At 45.5% G+C, this 16,762-nt stretch overlaps 1 protein-coding gene across 4 annotated transcripts in view; it reads left to right on the top strand.

Annotated features, from left to right (window-relative positions):
* LOC126336969 (hemocyte protein-glutamine gamma-glutamyltransferase-like) overlaps positions 1-16,762 on the top strand; it is a 159,614-nt gene that overhangs the window by 13,312 nt on the left and 129,540 nt on the right. For 2 of the 4 annotated variants that reach the window (XM_050001181.1, XM_050001180.1), the window contains one exon: positions 15,088-15,291. In XM_050001181.1, coding sequence (XP_049857138.1) covers positions 15,114-15,291 — 178 coding nt within the window. In that variant the 5' untranslated portion in view covers positions 15,088-15,113. The remainder of the gene's footprint in view (positions 1-15,087; positions 15,292-16,762) is intronic. The other 2 variants (XM_050001182.1, XM_050001183.1) reach the window with 1 other exon arrangement.

Genomic DNA, 16,762 nt, shown 5'->3' with positions numbered 1-16,762 from the left:
TGCGGAGGAACCTAGTCGACTTGGCATGCTGTGCAGTGAGGGATGCACTTACAGGGGCAGCTTCTAGGTACACGCAACGATACTTACATTAGACTGGCAGTTGAAGTGGTATGGTTTTAAAGTTCAAACCTTGGCAGTGTACGTAAGCAAAAGTCCTCGAACTGTGTTGTTACCTGTGTAAGAACGTGACAGATAAACAGCATACATTTCTATTCATATTTGTGGTTTATTGAAAGTATTGTTTGATTTCATAATGACAACAGCAAACAAGTACAAATAGTCTTAGTCAGGACTTGCCCCGAATGTGGTGTGTTTCGCCGAACGTTGGCTGTAGACGTGTAATGGAACACGGGACGGTTACTGACGAAATTAACTGTATTGAATCATTCAGTCGGGCATTCGCATTGTATACAGCCACTAGTGAAGATGAAACCTAGATGTAGAAAATGAACTAAAATTATTTAGCGAATTATACTATTTGGGGAATTTTATTTTATTGACAGCACAGAAGAATGGTACCACGCAGGATGATGTGAATACACTTCTGGGCATTACAATGGAAACCTCAAAAAAGAAAGAGGATAACGAAATTTTACTTATTGTGCGCATGCACGGTAGAGGTAAGACTGCATGATTAAATGTTCAGTGATTCGGGGGGGGGGGGGGGGGTGCACAGGGTGCGAAATTTAGAACAGCCTCTTTCTCTGGCAGCAACAATAGCTCCAACCTGGCTGGCTATCAAGCCCAATTGAGCTTGGATGACAGATACGGGTACATCAGTTTGTGTCAAATAGGAAAATTAGAACAGCACGGGAAAAGCGCGGCTTTGTGATATCTTTATGGAAGATAACGTCACGGAGAAATACGGCAGAGTCACTGACCTGAACACGTCACAAAAGTAAAGGCTGTTGCCCAAATTATCGCTTATGGATGTTAAAGCTGATCCTGTTGTGTACTCCCGTAAGGTGTTGAGCCCATTTGATGATGAATGCAGTTAGGTAACAATCGTTCCCCGCGAAACCTACACACAGGGACACGTCCATACGCAGAATGGGGTCTCGTCTGAAACGAAAATGTGCTACAACACCTGTGTCCATTGTTGCCGTTGGAAGGACCACCGGCGACTGGTCTCTTTCTACTCTGCGTCAGGGGAATCTGCAATGACAGCTGCCGTGCTGACAGTCCTTGGTGCTCCACGTGACGTAAAACTGTACATATTAATACTCGTATTGCTGCAAACAAACCCGTTTCCTGATTCGAATTATATGACGTGGCTTCATGATCCTGCACGCCGGGCGAACAATATGTCTCTCCTCTCTGACGCTAGGCTTGTAGGGCCATTTAGATCATGATGCCATTGTGTATTCCGTTCTACAACACTTCAGTTCCATATTCCCATGTAAGTTCCGATCAATGCGAGGACCAACACCCCTGAACGATAAGTCCCATCCTCGATAAGTCACAATTCTGCCACTGTCGAATTCCGATAATTGCGTGTTGACTTTTCTCTTTCTTACACCAGATGTAATAGGATGTTTTTATTAACAACGTTCAATGCAATTTCTGAATGAGCAACCTGCTCCGCAATATTTTATTATATCCAGAATATGGAGTCTGTTACTTGTTAAGGTGCTTACGTTTGTAGCCTTATTCCGTAAGCTTAATAAACACAACTGATAGACATAACAGAGACTTCAGCCATCAATAATATATTCTTTTTCACTATTTACAACAGTCTGACAATGATTGGGTAAATTTTCGATTCCGCGACTGTAGAAACCACGTAGTTTTGAGACGAAGAACTCGTCGAGCCATGTTCGGAGCGCATTTTCATCCGAAAGGAAGTTTCTTGAAGGTTGTTCAATAGAGAGCGGAAAAGACAAAAATGTGAGGGCGTAAGATCAGGTGAATAAGGTGGGTCCGGAATGATTTCTCAATCCCACACCTGTATAGTATTTTTTTGTCAGTCTACCAGAAAGCGGGCGGCCATTATCGTGGAATAGCACGCTACAGAATGTCAGTCCTAAGGGCCCGGGTTCGATTCCCGGTTGGGTCGGAGAATTTCTCCGCTCAGGGACTGGGTGTTGTATCATCATTTCATCCTCATCGACGCGCAGCGCTGAAGTGGCGTCAAATCGAAAGGCTTGCACACGGCGAACGGTCTACCCGACGGGAGGCCCTAGTCACACATTTATTTTACATTACTTTACGCTGCCTTCTTGATCGTTGTTCTTGCATTGCGTCTGCAAGATGTCTCATTTGTTGACAACAAATGTGAGCTATGATGGGTGCACCTCGGGGAAGCAATTCGGAGCACGCCACTCTCTCGCTGTTCCACCAGATACATAACATTATCTTTTGTGGATGCGCGAAGGTCTTTGCACGGGAAGTTGCTGCTTTGTTTGCGTTCAACCATTCCTTTCTTTTGCTAATGATAGCACAGAGACACCATTTCTCGTCACCAGTAACTAAAAAGGATAGGAGTGATTGGTGTTGTTCACGAGCGAACTGATGACGACCAAGCGGAGGTGCCCATTAGGCCACCCACTGATTTTTGTGATTTTGGCTTAGAGCACGCGGTATCCATACACCCGATTTTTGAACCTTCCCGATTCCATGCAAATTTTTCACGATGGTGGAATGATCACAGTTCATCACATTTATCGGTTCTCGAGCACAATGAAATGTATCATTGTGGACTAATTCGTTTAAACGATCTTCATCGAACCCTGTAGATTTCCCTGAACGTGGAGAGTCACTAAAGTCAAAACGATCCTCATTCGAACGAGGAAACCAACTTCTTGCCGTACTCTGTCCAGTGGTACTATCCTCATACACGGCGCAAATGTTTCTGCCTACCTCCGTTGGTGTCACTCCTCTACTGAACTAAAAAAGAAGAATATATCGTAAATATTCCCATTTCTCCACCACGTACTCCATTTTCCAGCGTACACTGTCCACTCACCATCTGCAAATGACAAAATGACAATACGTAAACTGAAACAAGAACAATGAACTACAAATAAAAAATAAGAATCGGTAAATAAACCCATAGCAACCGGAATACCAACATGAGAAGCAAAACGCCATGAATTTCTGCCCCAAGCTAATATTTTGTACAATTGCTCTGAAACGACGATCATTTGCATATCCAAACATATACTACCCTTCATGTCAATTTACCGTTTTCTGCATGCCGACTTCATGGTGTTGCAATGTTATTGGCCATCAGTGTATTTTCATGTTAGCTAATGATGATCGGTTGATCGAAACCGACAATCAATAAAAGTATATTTCATCAGCAGGTCTGAGTGATTTAGAGATGTGGATCTCTTGTAACATTTAATCAACTTACGATATGCTCTACAAAAGACAAGTTGAGGAAACACTATGGTTTCAGGCACCATGAACCAATCCCATAACGAGTGCGATAGCAGGAAGAATAAAAGGAGAACATTCCACTACTCATTTAATCAGACACAGATCAGAAATATTGGACTCCAAATGCTTGAGTGTATTGACCGTTCAACTGTCATATGATTGCACATGTGCATTAGATCATCTGGAAAGACAGTTTCTCCAGAAGTACTGGAAAGGCTGGCACTATAGCTGGCAGCTGGAATTTGGACATGAACGACTCATTGTCAGCAATTGAAATTTCACGACCAACTTTTTGCTATCAAACGCGGCAAATTTTTACGGCGAATTTATGCAAACAGAGGTTTCTTACTGTTAAAAGTGGCTGACTTATTTAGGCTACTACATAGACGCGCAGTGAAAGTCATAGGCAGTACTTTTGTTTGTAATAAACACCAGTGTTAAGCCAGTTACATATTAGAACTTACTGATGAGCAACTATTTTTATGATGCCTTCAAATTTTAAAGGCTAAAAGACAATGATGCAGTTAAGACCCGACTGAAGTTGATTTTTGTCTGACTCGACAGGCATTGCCCTGGGACATGATACTGGCCGGCTTTTGATGGCAAACGGAAACTAATCATTCGGTTTCTTCCCATCCGCATAGGGTAGTACTGGAGACCTACACAGTCCTCGTTGAATGTTAATTTAAAACGAAACCATATGCTTGCAGAGACCTTTTAAAGTCTCAGACATCTGTAAGATACGTATGTACACCGAAGCGACGACTGAACATTTGTACTAAGGCCGGTTTCCTCCGCACAGGGACTGTGTGTTGTGTTGTCGTTATCATCATCATTTCATCCCCATTGACACGGAAGTCGCCGGAGTGGCGTCAACTCGAAAGACTTGCACCAGACGAACGGGTACCCGACGGGAGGCCCTAACCACACGGCATTTCCATTTTCCATATGTGAAGTCAGAAGCTCGTGATCGACAACGTTATTTTCCCACTACGGAGAGCATTGAAGAATTCTGAAGTACTAACTGGGGAGCGAGAGCGAAGCTCTAGTCCGTTTTCACGAGTTTTGTAGACGAAAGTTGTGGCTTATTGAGTGCTCACGTAACTGGTACGCAGAAACCTCGCAGGTAGATTTGCAACTTTGTTACCTGGAGGTGGTGCTCGATTAATAGACGACGGTGTTTGATTAAAACAAACTACATTTGTTCTTGGAGGAGCTGCAAATATTTTGGTAGACTCTTGAACTTCACAGCTTTGAGTAATTAACGTTTCCATGTTCATCACTGGTGGACTATGTGGCAAACACTATGCGCACGCCGCGCTTTACTTCGAGTCCGTGGAATCCGGTCGCCATGCGCGCGTCAGCCTTAGCAGGACGCCACGGCATCTTCAGGGACGAGACACATTATTGTTTCAGTGAATCTAAGGAAGAGTGAATCAGTCATATAACAACTTCTTTCTTAGTATCCTATTATTAGTGATCTCTTTTCATTTAAATTGATGGATTGGAAGCACACCTCGCATCTCATTCGAAATTCTCAGGATGATATAGTGGTTAGCACATCTGTCTAGTGAGCGGGTCTCCTAAGTTTGAATCCTGGCCTTGGTACAAATTTTCATTCGTCGCTTCAGTCTCCATATATATATCGGGAGAGTTTACAGCAGGCTTACTAACAACAAACTTATAGAACTCCACGATCACGCCCAGAGCACCATAAGATGCAACCGGCCGTCGTCCTCTGTAATATGACGCCATTCGGATGCTGTGTGGCATTGTATGCGGTCAGCCCACCGTTCGCTCTCCCGGTTGCTAGTTCTCCTTCAAGTAACTCGCCAGTTCGCCACACGAAGTTGTGTGGGCTTCGTTCCAGTCCTCCCATCGCAACACCAGTAATTGGACCCGGTCCCTCCGCTTGGCAAACAGACGCGGTGACAACTCAGATACGGATACTGACTTAATTTAGTTTTCAGTTCCTACAGCTTCCCAACTTCCCGTTTTATATAAACTGCCAACTGCACTGCACAATGCAAGTAAAGAAACCCTTTTTACAAACCCCGTAATTATATCCCATTGCGATATTAAGTTTGAAATTTGGCTCAAAAGTGTCTACAACTTTCCTCTGCAATGGTGCAAAAGCGTGTCACCCTGCGACGGTACCCTCGGACTCAGCAATACTTCGAAGAGCAAGGTGCTGACACATGCGAAAAAAAGGCCAGAGCTCAGGTCATATGAGGTGTATGGTGGGTTAATGATGGCACATTGGCACCAAACTTCGCCACAATCGCGTCCAACGTCATTGCAGACGTGCCAAACGATGGAAAGGACGTCACACCCACTCCTATTCACATTTCATCCTTTATTTTGACGCCTCTGCGATGGAGCTCAAACCTCTACTCACAGCGTGGTTTTCTTAGCTGTGGCCGAGTAAAAGGTTTCAGACACATCGCCGCCCAGTATGGACATGAAAATGAAACCGACCTTTCCCTTCGGACGTTGATTCTCATGCATTTCGCGTTCGAAGACAACAGTTCGCAGTGCGATGTGCAACAGGACGACGTCCTTGACGATCTGTGACACAGCTGACACCCCCTCGGACGATTCAACCCTTCTGTGAGCATATTGTGGGCCATCAACTCTATTAAACATGATCGCACACCGTTCGCTCTGATAAAAAGGATGCAACCACTATCGACCGTTCAAAACCATTCGACGAAATTCGAACCCGATCAGAAGCAACAAAGGGAGCTCGTACTTTGTTTCGCCCACTCCTGTGGCGTGATCGTGGAGGGGTGCGACATTGACAGATAATTCAATAAAAAGGCAAAGTGTTCTTCTAAGTCTCCCCCAGTTTGGAATCGCCGCGATATGGAGCGAGGGAGAAACTATTGTCTGTGTGCCCCTATACGATCTCATTTTCCCTTACCTTGTCTTTGTGGTTCTTCCGCGAATTGTATGTTGCCGATAGTGCAATTATTCTGCAATTATCCGTAAATGCCGGTTCCCTAAATGTTCTCAATAGTGCTTCGTAAAAAGGACAACGCCTTCTATCCACGGATTCTAATTTATATTCACGAGGCATCTACGTGATACGTGTTGATCGAAACTACCAGTAACAAATCTAGTAGCACGCCCTGAATTTGTTTCTTTGTCTTCCCCTTTAATCCGACCTGTTGTGGACCCAAACGCTCGAGCAATACTCAAGAATCTGTCGCACTAGATGCGGTCTCCTTTATAGATGAGCTACGCTTTGCTAGAATTGTCCCAAATAACTGAAGTCGACCATTCGACTTCCTTGATACCTACCTTAAGATGTCGCTACATTTCTCATAGCTTTGCAACGTTATGCCTAGATATGTAATCGATGTATGTCACGCAGTACACAACTGATGTAGTGTTCGAACATTACAGGATTGTTTTCCCCACTCATCTGCATTACATATTTCTACGTTTGGATCTGCCATTCGTCGCAAAAAACGGAAATTCTGTGTAAGTCATCCTGTAGTCTCCTATAGTCATTCAAAGATGAAACTTTACCATACACTACAGCGTTATCAGCAAAATGTAGCAGAGCGTTGCTCAGCCTATCCGTCATCTACATGTACATCCACGCCAACATACACACTCTGCAAGCCACCGTATGGTGCGTAACGGAGGGTACCCTGTACCACTGCTAGTCATTTGTTCTCCTGTTCCAGAGAGAAACGACTGCCTATATGTGTCCGTACGAGCCCTAACCCCTATAATCGTAACTTCGTAGTCCTTACGCGAAATGTATGTTTGCGACAGTAGAATCGTTCTGCAGTCAGCCTCAAATGTCGGTTCTCTAAATTTTCTCAATAATGCTGCTCGAAAAGATCGTCTCCTTCCATCCAGTGATTTCCGTTTGAGTTCCTGAAGTAGTTCCATAATACTTGCGTGTTGTTCGAACCCACCCGTAACAAATCTAGCAGCCCGCCTGTGAATAGCTTCCTTTAATCCAGCGTGGTTCGGATCCCAATCGCTCTAACAGTAGTCAGCAATGGCTCGCACGAGCACATGCGGTCTCCTTTACAGATTCACCCCACTTTCCTAAAATTCTCCCAATAAACCGAAATCGACCATTCGCCTTCTTACTACAATGCTAACTTGCTCGTTCCATTTCATAGCGCTTTGCAGCGTTACGACCTGATATTTAATCGAGGTGACTATGTGAAGCTGCATACTACTAATGCTGTGCTATAACATTATGCGTCTGTTGTTCCTACTCATCCCCATTAACTTACATTTTTCTCCATTTAGAGCTAGCTGCCATTCATCACGCCAACTAGAAATTTTGTCTAAGTCATCTTAACCTCCTACAGTTACTCAACGACGACACCTTCCCATACTCCACAAAAAAAAAGTTCAAATGTGTGTGAGATCGTGGGACTAAACTGCTGAGGTCATCAGTCCCTAAGCTTACACATTACTTGACCTAAATTATCCTAAAGACAAACAGACACACCCATACCCGAGGGAGGACTCGAACCAGCCGCACAGTCCATGACTGCAGCGCCCCCTGACCGCTCGGCTAATCTGGCGCGGCCATACTCCACAGAATCATCAAAAAACAGCCACAGGCTGCTTCTAACCCTACCTAGGGTTAGGAAGAGCGCTCAGTGTCGGAACTCGCGCTGAGGTCGTCATAGTGCATAAACAACTACAGGTGCATCAGCAAGCGAGAGGACACCAGCTGATTTGAGTATTGGCGTCCCTATTAGCAACTCCGCTGGCTGCGATGCCGGAGGCGCACTGCGTGGCGTGCTGCATACGTGTGGCGCGAGGCGTGAGGCGGAAGCGCGCTGCCGCTGCACCTCGCTCCTCGCCGCTTGCGCAAGTCGCGGTGACGTCACCGCTGCGCCTGCAGCCGCTCCATCGGCCGTCCGTCCCCGAGGCACGTGGTGCTGTGATAGACGCTGCCTCGCCCAGACCGCTAGCACGCTCCGGCGCGCCCGCGCCCGCCTGCATTTCGTAACGGCGGGTGCCTTTCCGACGCTCTGTCACAGCTGGGCGGGGTGCGGCAGATCACACCCGTCCGTTCCAATGCCATAATGCTCACACGCCGATTGACTTTATACATCGTCGTTTATACTACGTAAACCACCTTTCGACGCACAGGGCACATATTCAGCAACGGGTAGTGTTACACTATGAAAGCTCCAGTACAATGTTTATGAAACTTTGTTGTGGTTTTTAACGCTAACAGGTATTAAATGATCAAACTTTCATCTGGAAATGGCGTCCGTCTTCAACATCAATACGAAGTGTGACTCTTATGGGCACTAATGAACTCTTTCATTCGTTGAGTCACGGAAGAAAAACAGCCTTCGAGTGTTATCTTGAAGAATTTCTTGTCATGCCTGATTCAAGTTAATATGATTTACTAACAGGTCGTCTTCGAACACGCTAGCGTCGATCTGACCGACATAAACAGAAAGGATACTCATCACTGACGCCATAAAGTGTCACTCAATTTCCCAGTCGATTTTTACTGTACACCTATACAATGCCGGCCGTGGTGGCCGAGCGGTTCTAGGTGCTTCAGTCTGGAACCGCGCGACTGCTACGGTCACAGGTTCGAATCCTCCCTCGGGCATGGATGTGTGTGTTGTCCTTATGTTAGTTAGGTTTAAGTAGTTCTAAGTTCTAGGGGACTGACGACATCAGACGTTAAGTCCCATAGCGCTCAGAGCCATTTGAACCTATACAATGAGGTGACAAAAGTCAGCTTCTAATATCGTGTCAGATCTCCTGTAGCCCGGCGTAGTGCAGCAAATCGACGTGGGATAGACTCTACAAGTCGTTGGAAGTATCCTGCCGAGCATGCCGCGGTGGTCTAGCGGTTCTAGGCGCTCCGTCCCGAACCGCGGGACCGCTACGGTCGCAGGTTCGGATCCTGCCTCGGGCATGGATGTGTGTGATGTCTTTAGGTTAGGTTAGGTTTAAGTAGTTCTAAGTTCTAGGGGACTGACGACATCAGACGTTAAGTCCCATAGTGCTCAGAGCCATTTCAACCATTTGTATCCTGCCGAAATTTTGAACCCCTCCGTCTCTATAGCCGTCCATGAGTGTTGCCGGTTCAGGATTTTGTGCACGAACTGACCCCTCGATTGTGTCCCATAACTGGTCGATTGGTAGCCAAATCATTCGCTCCAACCGTCCGGAATATTCTTCAGATCAATCACGACCAGTAGTGACCCATTGACATGGTGCATTGTCATCCATAAAAATTCCATTGTTGTTTGGGAATGTGAAGTCCATGTATGTGTGTCAATGGTCTCTGTGTAGCCGAACGTAACCACTTACAGTCAGTGAGCCATGTAGACATAGCCCACACCATTATGAAGCCACCACCATCTTGCACAGTGTCTTGTTGACAACTTGAGTCCATGGCTTCGTGGGATCTGCTCCACATTCGAGCCCTACCACCAACTCTTACTAACTGAAATTAGGACTCATCTGGCCATGCCACGATTTTCCAGTCGTCTAGGGTCCATATTGATTTCTGGGGTTATTTCACGCTTGTCTGTTAGCACTGACAACTCTATCCAAAGGCCGCTGCTCCCGGTCGTTAAGTGAAGGCCTTCGGCCACTTCGTTGTCTGTAGTGAGTGACAATACCTGAAATCTGATATTCTCGTCACACTCTTGACACTGTGGATTTCGGAATATTGAATTACCTAGCGATTTCCGAAATGGAATGTCCCATGCGTCTAGCTCCAACTACCATTACGCGTTCAAAGTCTGTTCATTTCCGCCGTGCGGTCATAATCAGGCCGGAAACGTTTTCACATAAATCAGCTGAGTACAAATGACAGCTCCGTCAGTGTACTGTAATTTTATACCTTGTCTACATGATACCACCACCATCCATATAGGTGTACGTCGCTATCCAATGACTTTTATCACTTCTGTGTAAGTCTCTCTGGTCAGTGATGAGATACCAGCGGTGAACGGCGCGGGACAACTCGAGATGTCAGCCTGACTTACAGTAAGGTGTTCCCGACGATCCGCAGTGACACACTGACTGTAACTTCTGCTCGGATTTCGGCTGTCGTAATACACCTATCTGTAGGAACCTGTCAAATATTTCTACGGTCTTCTCGTTGTATTTTCCTTCTGGAAGAACCTATGTCTACCATTCTTGCACGTTGTCGCGAGCCCATCCTGTAACCACTTGTTTTGCAGTCATCGATCCACTGTCCATTTGTTGTGTGATGTTCTGTGCTGTCATGGCCCTCATGCTCAATGCCTGAAAGATGGCTATGAGCTACTCGTGTGTTTCCGCGACTTCCCGGCGTAATAATTAATCCATTAATTTCAGCGAGTGCAGGGGCATACACTTAGTTTCTTGTAATATTTCGATAGAAAGCCTTTCGTCCATCTGCAGAGTGAACCGACAGCCTGAATACAACACTTGCTACATTCTAGGGCGGACATAAGGGATCCGGAAGAAGACTTAGACTTAAACCCGCGGCTTCCTGCCATACGTGGGAAGCCCGTCATCAAAAATAGGTCGGATATCTACCAAGCTCAAAGTGTTTTTTCATCCTCTACCAAAGACAGCAGGACTTTCGTATTCTGTTAAAGAGGACTTGATGCTCTACAAAAATGGTTCAAATGGCTCTAAGCACTATGGGACTTAACATCTGAGGTCATCGTTTCCCTAGCCTTAGAGCTACTTAAATCTAACTAACCTAAGGACATTACACGCATCCATGCCCGAGGCAGGATTAGAATCTGCGACCGCAGCAGCAGTCCGGTTCCGGACTGAAGCTCCTAGAACCGCTCGGTCACAGCGGCCGGCGATGCTCTACAAGCCTTAGGTTTACAAGCCTTTTTGTACTGGGAAGACGACTCGTAGAGCCTACAGAAAGATGCAGAGACTAACGTAGGTAAATCTGGCTCTTCTCTATTTTTGCACTATCATTTTTCTAACTACTTTGATGCTGTCCGCAATGAATTCCTCTCCTGCGCTAATCTCTTCACCTAAGAGTAGCATTTTTACCCAACATCCTCTATTATCTGTTAGATGTATTCAAATTTCTGTCGTTCCCTATAGTTTTAATCCTCTACATCTCCCTCTAGCGCCATGGATCCCTGATGTCTTAACACATGTCCCGTCACCTGTCTTCTCAGTATTTTCCATATTTTCTTTTCTTCGCCGTGTGTGCGGAGAACCTCCTCATTCCTTACCTAATCAGTCTGCCTAATTTTCAACATTCTACTGTAGCACATCTCTAAAGCTTCGATTCACTTCTAGTCCGGCTTTTCCACATCCCCGATTTACTACCATACAATGCTGGGCTCCAAACGCACATTATGAGAATTTCTCCCTAAAATAAATGTGTTTGTTTGATACCAGTAAAATTATCTTCGCCAAGCGTGCCCTCTTTGCCCGTGCTAATCTGCTTTTTATGTCCTTGCTTCGTCCTTTATGAGCTACAAGGTATTTTGCATCCAAGGTAGCAGAATTCCTTAACTTCGCCTACTTTGTGGTCAGCAGTTTTTATGTTAAGCTTCTCGGTATTCTCATTTCTGCTGCTTCTCATTAGTTTTGTGTTTTTCCGGCTCTTGCGACCCAATAAATCGGCTGTGGCAGTGCGGATCACCCTACGCACACACCAATGTCTAAATCCTCGAATCGACTTCATCTTTGTGGGAAGAGGTGAAAGACGGAGCTGTAATTTATGTAAGAAAATGAAATATCTATAGCCGTCCTTATGATGCCATTTTTTGTATGGCTCCCAGTTTTGGTGCTTCAGTTCACCATCCTCAGGCCTGTGTGCATAAACGGTAATGATAGCATTATCGACTTACCACCCATGCAATACAAATACAGATTAAAAACAGAATAAAAATGAAGGACAAGGCTCTACAAGCCATATATATAGGCAACCCACAAATTATATATATAATTTGTGGGCTGTCTAACCACGCGGAAGTTGTAGGATGATTAACGGATTTCGAAATAAAAGTCAGGTCTAGGTGTGACAAACTTTTTTGCTCCACTAAATGAACAGAATTCACAAAAAAATTTACAGAGAGCAAAGTTATTTTAAAATTCGATTGCAGTTACTGAAATTGACGTTAACACTACGTTCGGACCCAAATTATATGGAAGACTGAGTGGGGAAAACGCAACAAGATTTCCAGATGTGCGCATCCCGCGAAGTCAAAGTTAACGAGACAAATAGAAATAAAAAAAATTAGTCAGTTAGGTAACACAAGTTATGAGCAGAAAGAAGTAAGTTGCGAGCTTCTCCGAATATGGATCGCACTACCGGAACTGTAAGAGCTACATGTTCCCAAAGTCATCTAGGGTGTCCTTGAATCAGTTCAAAACACACAGCAGCCTAACTTTCAAAGCAACTTCACGTGGACGGGGTGACTCAATGCTCTAGCCAGTTTGACGAACAAGACCATAGCTTATTTCACTTAAAAATGGGGGAACACAGCAGATACTTACCACTCTAGGCATGCAAAATGCACTTTAACACACAAGAGGTACAGGCATGTAGCAGTGTACCATCGACTGGTCATTCTCTTTGTGCCAAGCATGGTGGTGGGGGCGACCCTTTCGATTGGGAGCAAATGCGATCGACATTGTCGCACTGGCTGGGCGTCTCAGCGGTCTGTCCTTAGATAAAGGGGAAAATGTCAGCCTCAATTATTCTTTGGCGCCAGCAAATGCCACCTCTCGCCATCTAAGGCACAGAATGGGCTGCTGCTTCAGTTCTGCGAAAACTGCCCGGCTCCCTGGGCATGCTTACCCCTGCTACTGTGACTGACTGACCGCCTGTTGGCCACAAGTAGAAATTTGAGTCCACCCTCGCAGCGCACCTTGCCAGCAATAAAATACGCTGCCCTATCCTCCCATGGAAACATGGAAACCTGCCCAGTTCCTTCAAGAAAATAGCCAGGAAATAGTGTCAGAAAATGAAAAAGTATCCAATAGGGATGCGTGACAGTCATGTCACAAATGTTTTGAGCTAAGAGCGTGGGTACATTATGGACACGCTTTCTATTGAGTTGGTGCATAAGTTCGTAGAGTTTTTCCATAAGTTTAATAAACACAATAACGGAAACTTTAATCGTCGATAGTATATATTCTCCTGCAGTAGCTACAACAGTCTGCCACCGCTTTTAGGAATCACTTTTGTTCGACAGATAACGGAACAGCTTATAATCTGAGGGCTCGAGATCAGATGAATAAGGTGGGGGAGGAATGACTTCCCAAATCGAGTCCTCTACAGAGTTTTTTGCGAGTCTACCAGAATGCGGGCTCACGTTATTGTGGAGTACCATCATTTCAGTCAGTCTTCCTGGTCGTTGTACTTGGACTGCGTCTGCACCATCTTTCGATGGTGCCCGCAGGTCATTGTACTCCTTTCTTTCCTTATGTTAGCATAAAGACACCATTTTTCGTCACCAGCAGCGATACACGTAGTACTGGTCGGTGTTGTTAATAAGCCAGTTAATGATGAACAAGCAAAAGATGCACGTGTGGCGGCCCGCTGGTTTTTGTGATTTTAGTTCAAATGGCTCTGAACACTATGGGACTTAACTGCTGTGGTCATCAGTCCCCTAGACTTAGAACTACTTAAACCTAACTAACCTAAGGACATCACACACATCCATGCCCGAGGCAGGACTCGAACCTGCGACCATAGCAGCAGCGCGGTTGCAGACTGAAGTGCTAAGAACCGCTCGGCCACTCCGACCAGCTGTGATTTTGGCTTAGGGAAGCGGTACTCGAACACTCAATTTACGAACCTTCCACATTGCGTACAAATATCGCACGACGTTGGAATGATCAAAGTTTATGACATTTACCAGTTCTCGAGCACAATGACGTGGATCATTATGGACTAAAGTGTCTAAACGATCTTCATCAAACCCCGAAGGTCTTCCTGAACATGGAGAGTCACTTACACGAAAACAATCCTTTTTAAAACGAGAAAATTATTTTCTTGCTGTGTCCTGTCCAAAGGCATTATCCTCATACACGGCGCAGATGTTTACGGCTATCTTTGGTGCTGTCATCCCTCTTCTGAACTCAAAGAGAAGAGTATGTCGGAAATGTTCCGATTCTTCTACTTGACACTTCATTTTCTAGCGTCCACAGCTCCACTCAATATCTGTAAGTGACAACCGTGACCTATAAATAAATTCAAATGTGTGTGAAATCTTATGGGACTTAACTGCTAAGGTGATCAGTCCCTAAGCTTACAAATTACTTAACCTAAATTATCCTAAGGACAAACACACACACCCATGCCCGAGGGAGGATTCGAACCTCCGCAGGGACCAGCCGCACAGTCCATGACTGCAACGCCTTGGACCGCTCGGCTAATCCCGCGCGACACCTACAAATAATAAAGGACTATCAATAAATAAACCGATAGCAACCGGAATAACAACATGTAAAACAAAAACGCTACGAACTTACGCATCAACCTAGCATTTGTCATTTTCATTTCATTTTCGTCCAAAAGTGATGATGTCCACTGACGATCTAAACCATTACGTCGTAATTGATACTACAGTGAATAACAACAAATTTTTTGGTTATTACCTACCCGACTTCTGCATGTGCCTCGTCTCGTAAGTGGATAACATAATTTAAAGTATCACAGACGATGTTGTATTGAAGTTGTCGTGTAGCGATGACGCGGCGTGTTTGCAGAGCAGAAGTGTGAGGCCGTCGTGAGGATGCCGTCGGTGTCGATATCTGGAGGCGTGGGCGGGCGCGCGCCGGCCGCGGCGCTGCTGGAGGACAGCGAGCGCGCCTTCGAGCGCGGCCTAGTCACCAGGTTCTCCGCCGAGTACGAGCAGCGCCGGCGCCAGGAGGCCGCCGCCGCCGCGGAGGCCGACGCCGCCGTCGCCGACGGTGAGTGCCCGCAGCAGTAGCCAGTAAGCTGCCTTTCATTACAGCTGGCGAGCCGCACTAGCACCGCGCCAGACTGTGACCGTCGTGGCTTGGGTATCCTCTGCTGACCCTGAGCAACAACAAGAGCATGACCCCACGTTGGGCTCCATTACGCAGCAGTTGAGAGTCGCTGGGTACAAATTGAGGAAGAACATGCTCTGCCTTTGTAGGCGCCAGGATGAAGAGCTTTTCAAATATTATCATAATTCTGTTGTGGGGGGTCACCTAACCATTAGCAAGATCCGAGAGTCCCTTACCTGAAGTACTCTGTATCTTGATGTTACAAAAATGGGGAATCAATGTTGCAATCTAATATGGCTAAGTCACATTCCGATGGGCGTAGGGGGTCGCTTCAATCCACCTGGGTGGAGGCCCCCCGGAGAGTGTTTTTGTTGATTACGTTGGTCATCTGTAAACCCTAGTTAGGCAGTGCTACATATTAACGGGGTTCGTAACGTCAAAAATGTAGATAAAATACCTTCTGCACCAACCAAAGTTTTTCGCCGTTTAATATCCATTGTTAACTTGTTCTGTACTCTTAATTCTGAAGCTGTAACCTATATTACAGAAACTAATAAATAATCGATGTAATAGTGTATTTATTTCTGACTCTATATAATTATATAACTGTAGTTATAGTCAAAATTTCTGGTTAATAGCCAAAGGAACTCTGTTGAAAAGTATCGATAGCAACAAGGAAATGGTAGTAGCGGTACCGTAGTTTGTCTTTACTTATGAAAAGTTTATCGCGTTGCGAGCAGAGGGGAGGCACAGCAGCTTGAATCATGAAAGAATGCGCAATAGTTCGATGGGCACTTACGCAGACGCGGTGTGTAGTTACGCTCGCGCTAGTGCAGACACGCCTTATTCGTTAACCTGCGAGTATTGAGCGCACGGCAGGAGTGGGCGGGCGGAAGCAGCTCTAATTACAACTACTGCCTGTCCCATAATCATCCGTGGCTCTGGAGACGACTCGCCGTTCTTATCATCGAACGGCAGCAGCAACAACGGCTGCTCAGCATTGTCGTAGGCTACATTCTTCGTCGTCCGCACAGCTACAACATTCTAAGACCTAGATTTAGTGTTTACCCATTTACATGTCCTACACGAAGTATGACTAACTTGAATAACAACTTGCAATAGCTAAAGCTTGTAGCGCACCTGTGTTGCCATTGTCCTCATACATTAGTACCAGGCTGGTTCCCGTTTCCTTTCCAAGCAGTCACCGAGTGTCGTAAGAATTTGAAAATTGGTTAACTATGTACTGCCAGTTTTGTGTGTTTGCTGACGGCCAGTATCCATCTAAATTTTTTGCCTCAGTCTATAGTAACAAGTAGGGTCTAGAGACAAGCGTGGTATTGATCGTGTGCTGAAGATAGGCCAGAATGGAGATACAAAAATGCTGGATCGTTTTCTAAACGACTCGGCTTGA

Source organism: Schistocerca gregaria, chromosome 2 (genome assembly GCF_023897955.1).
Source record: "Schistocerca gregaria isolate iqSchGreg1 chromosome 2, iqSchGreg1.2, whole genome shotgun sequence".
Classification (NCBI taxonomy): domain Eukaryota; kingdom Metazoa; phylum Arthropoda; class Insecta; order Orthoptera; family Acrididae; genus Schistocerca; species Schistocerca gregaria.
This window is presented reverse-complemented; position numbering and strand designations above follow the sequence as displayed.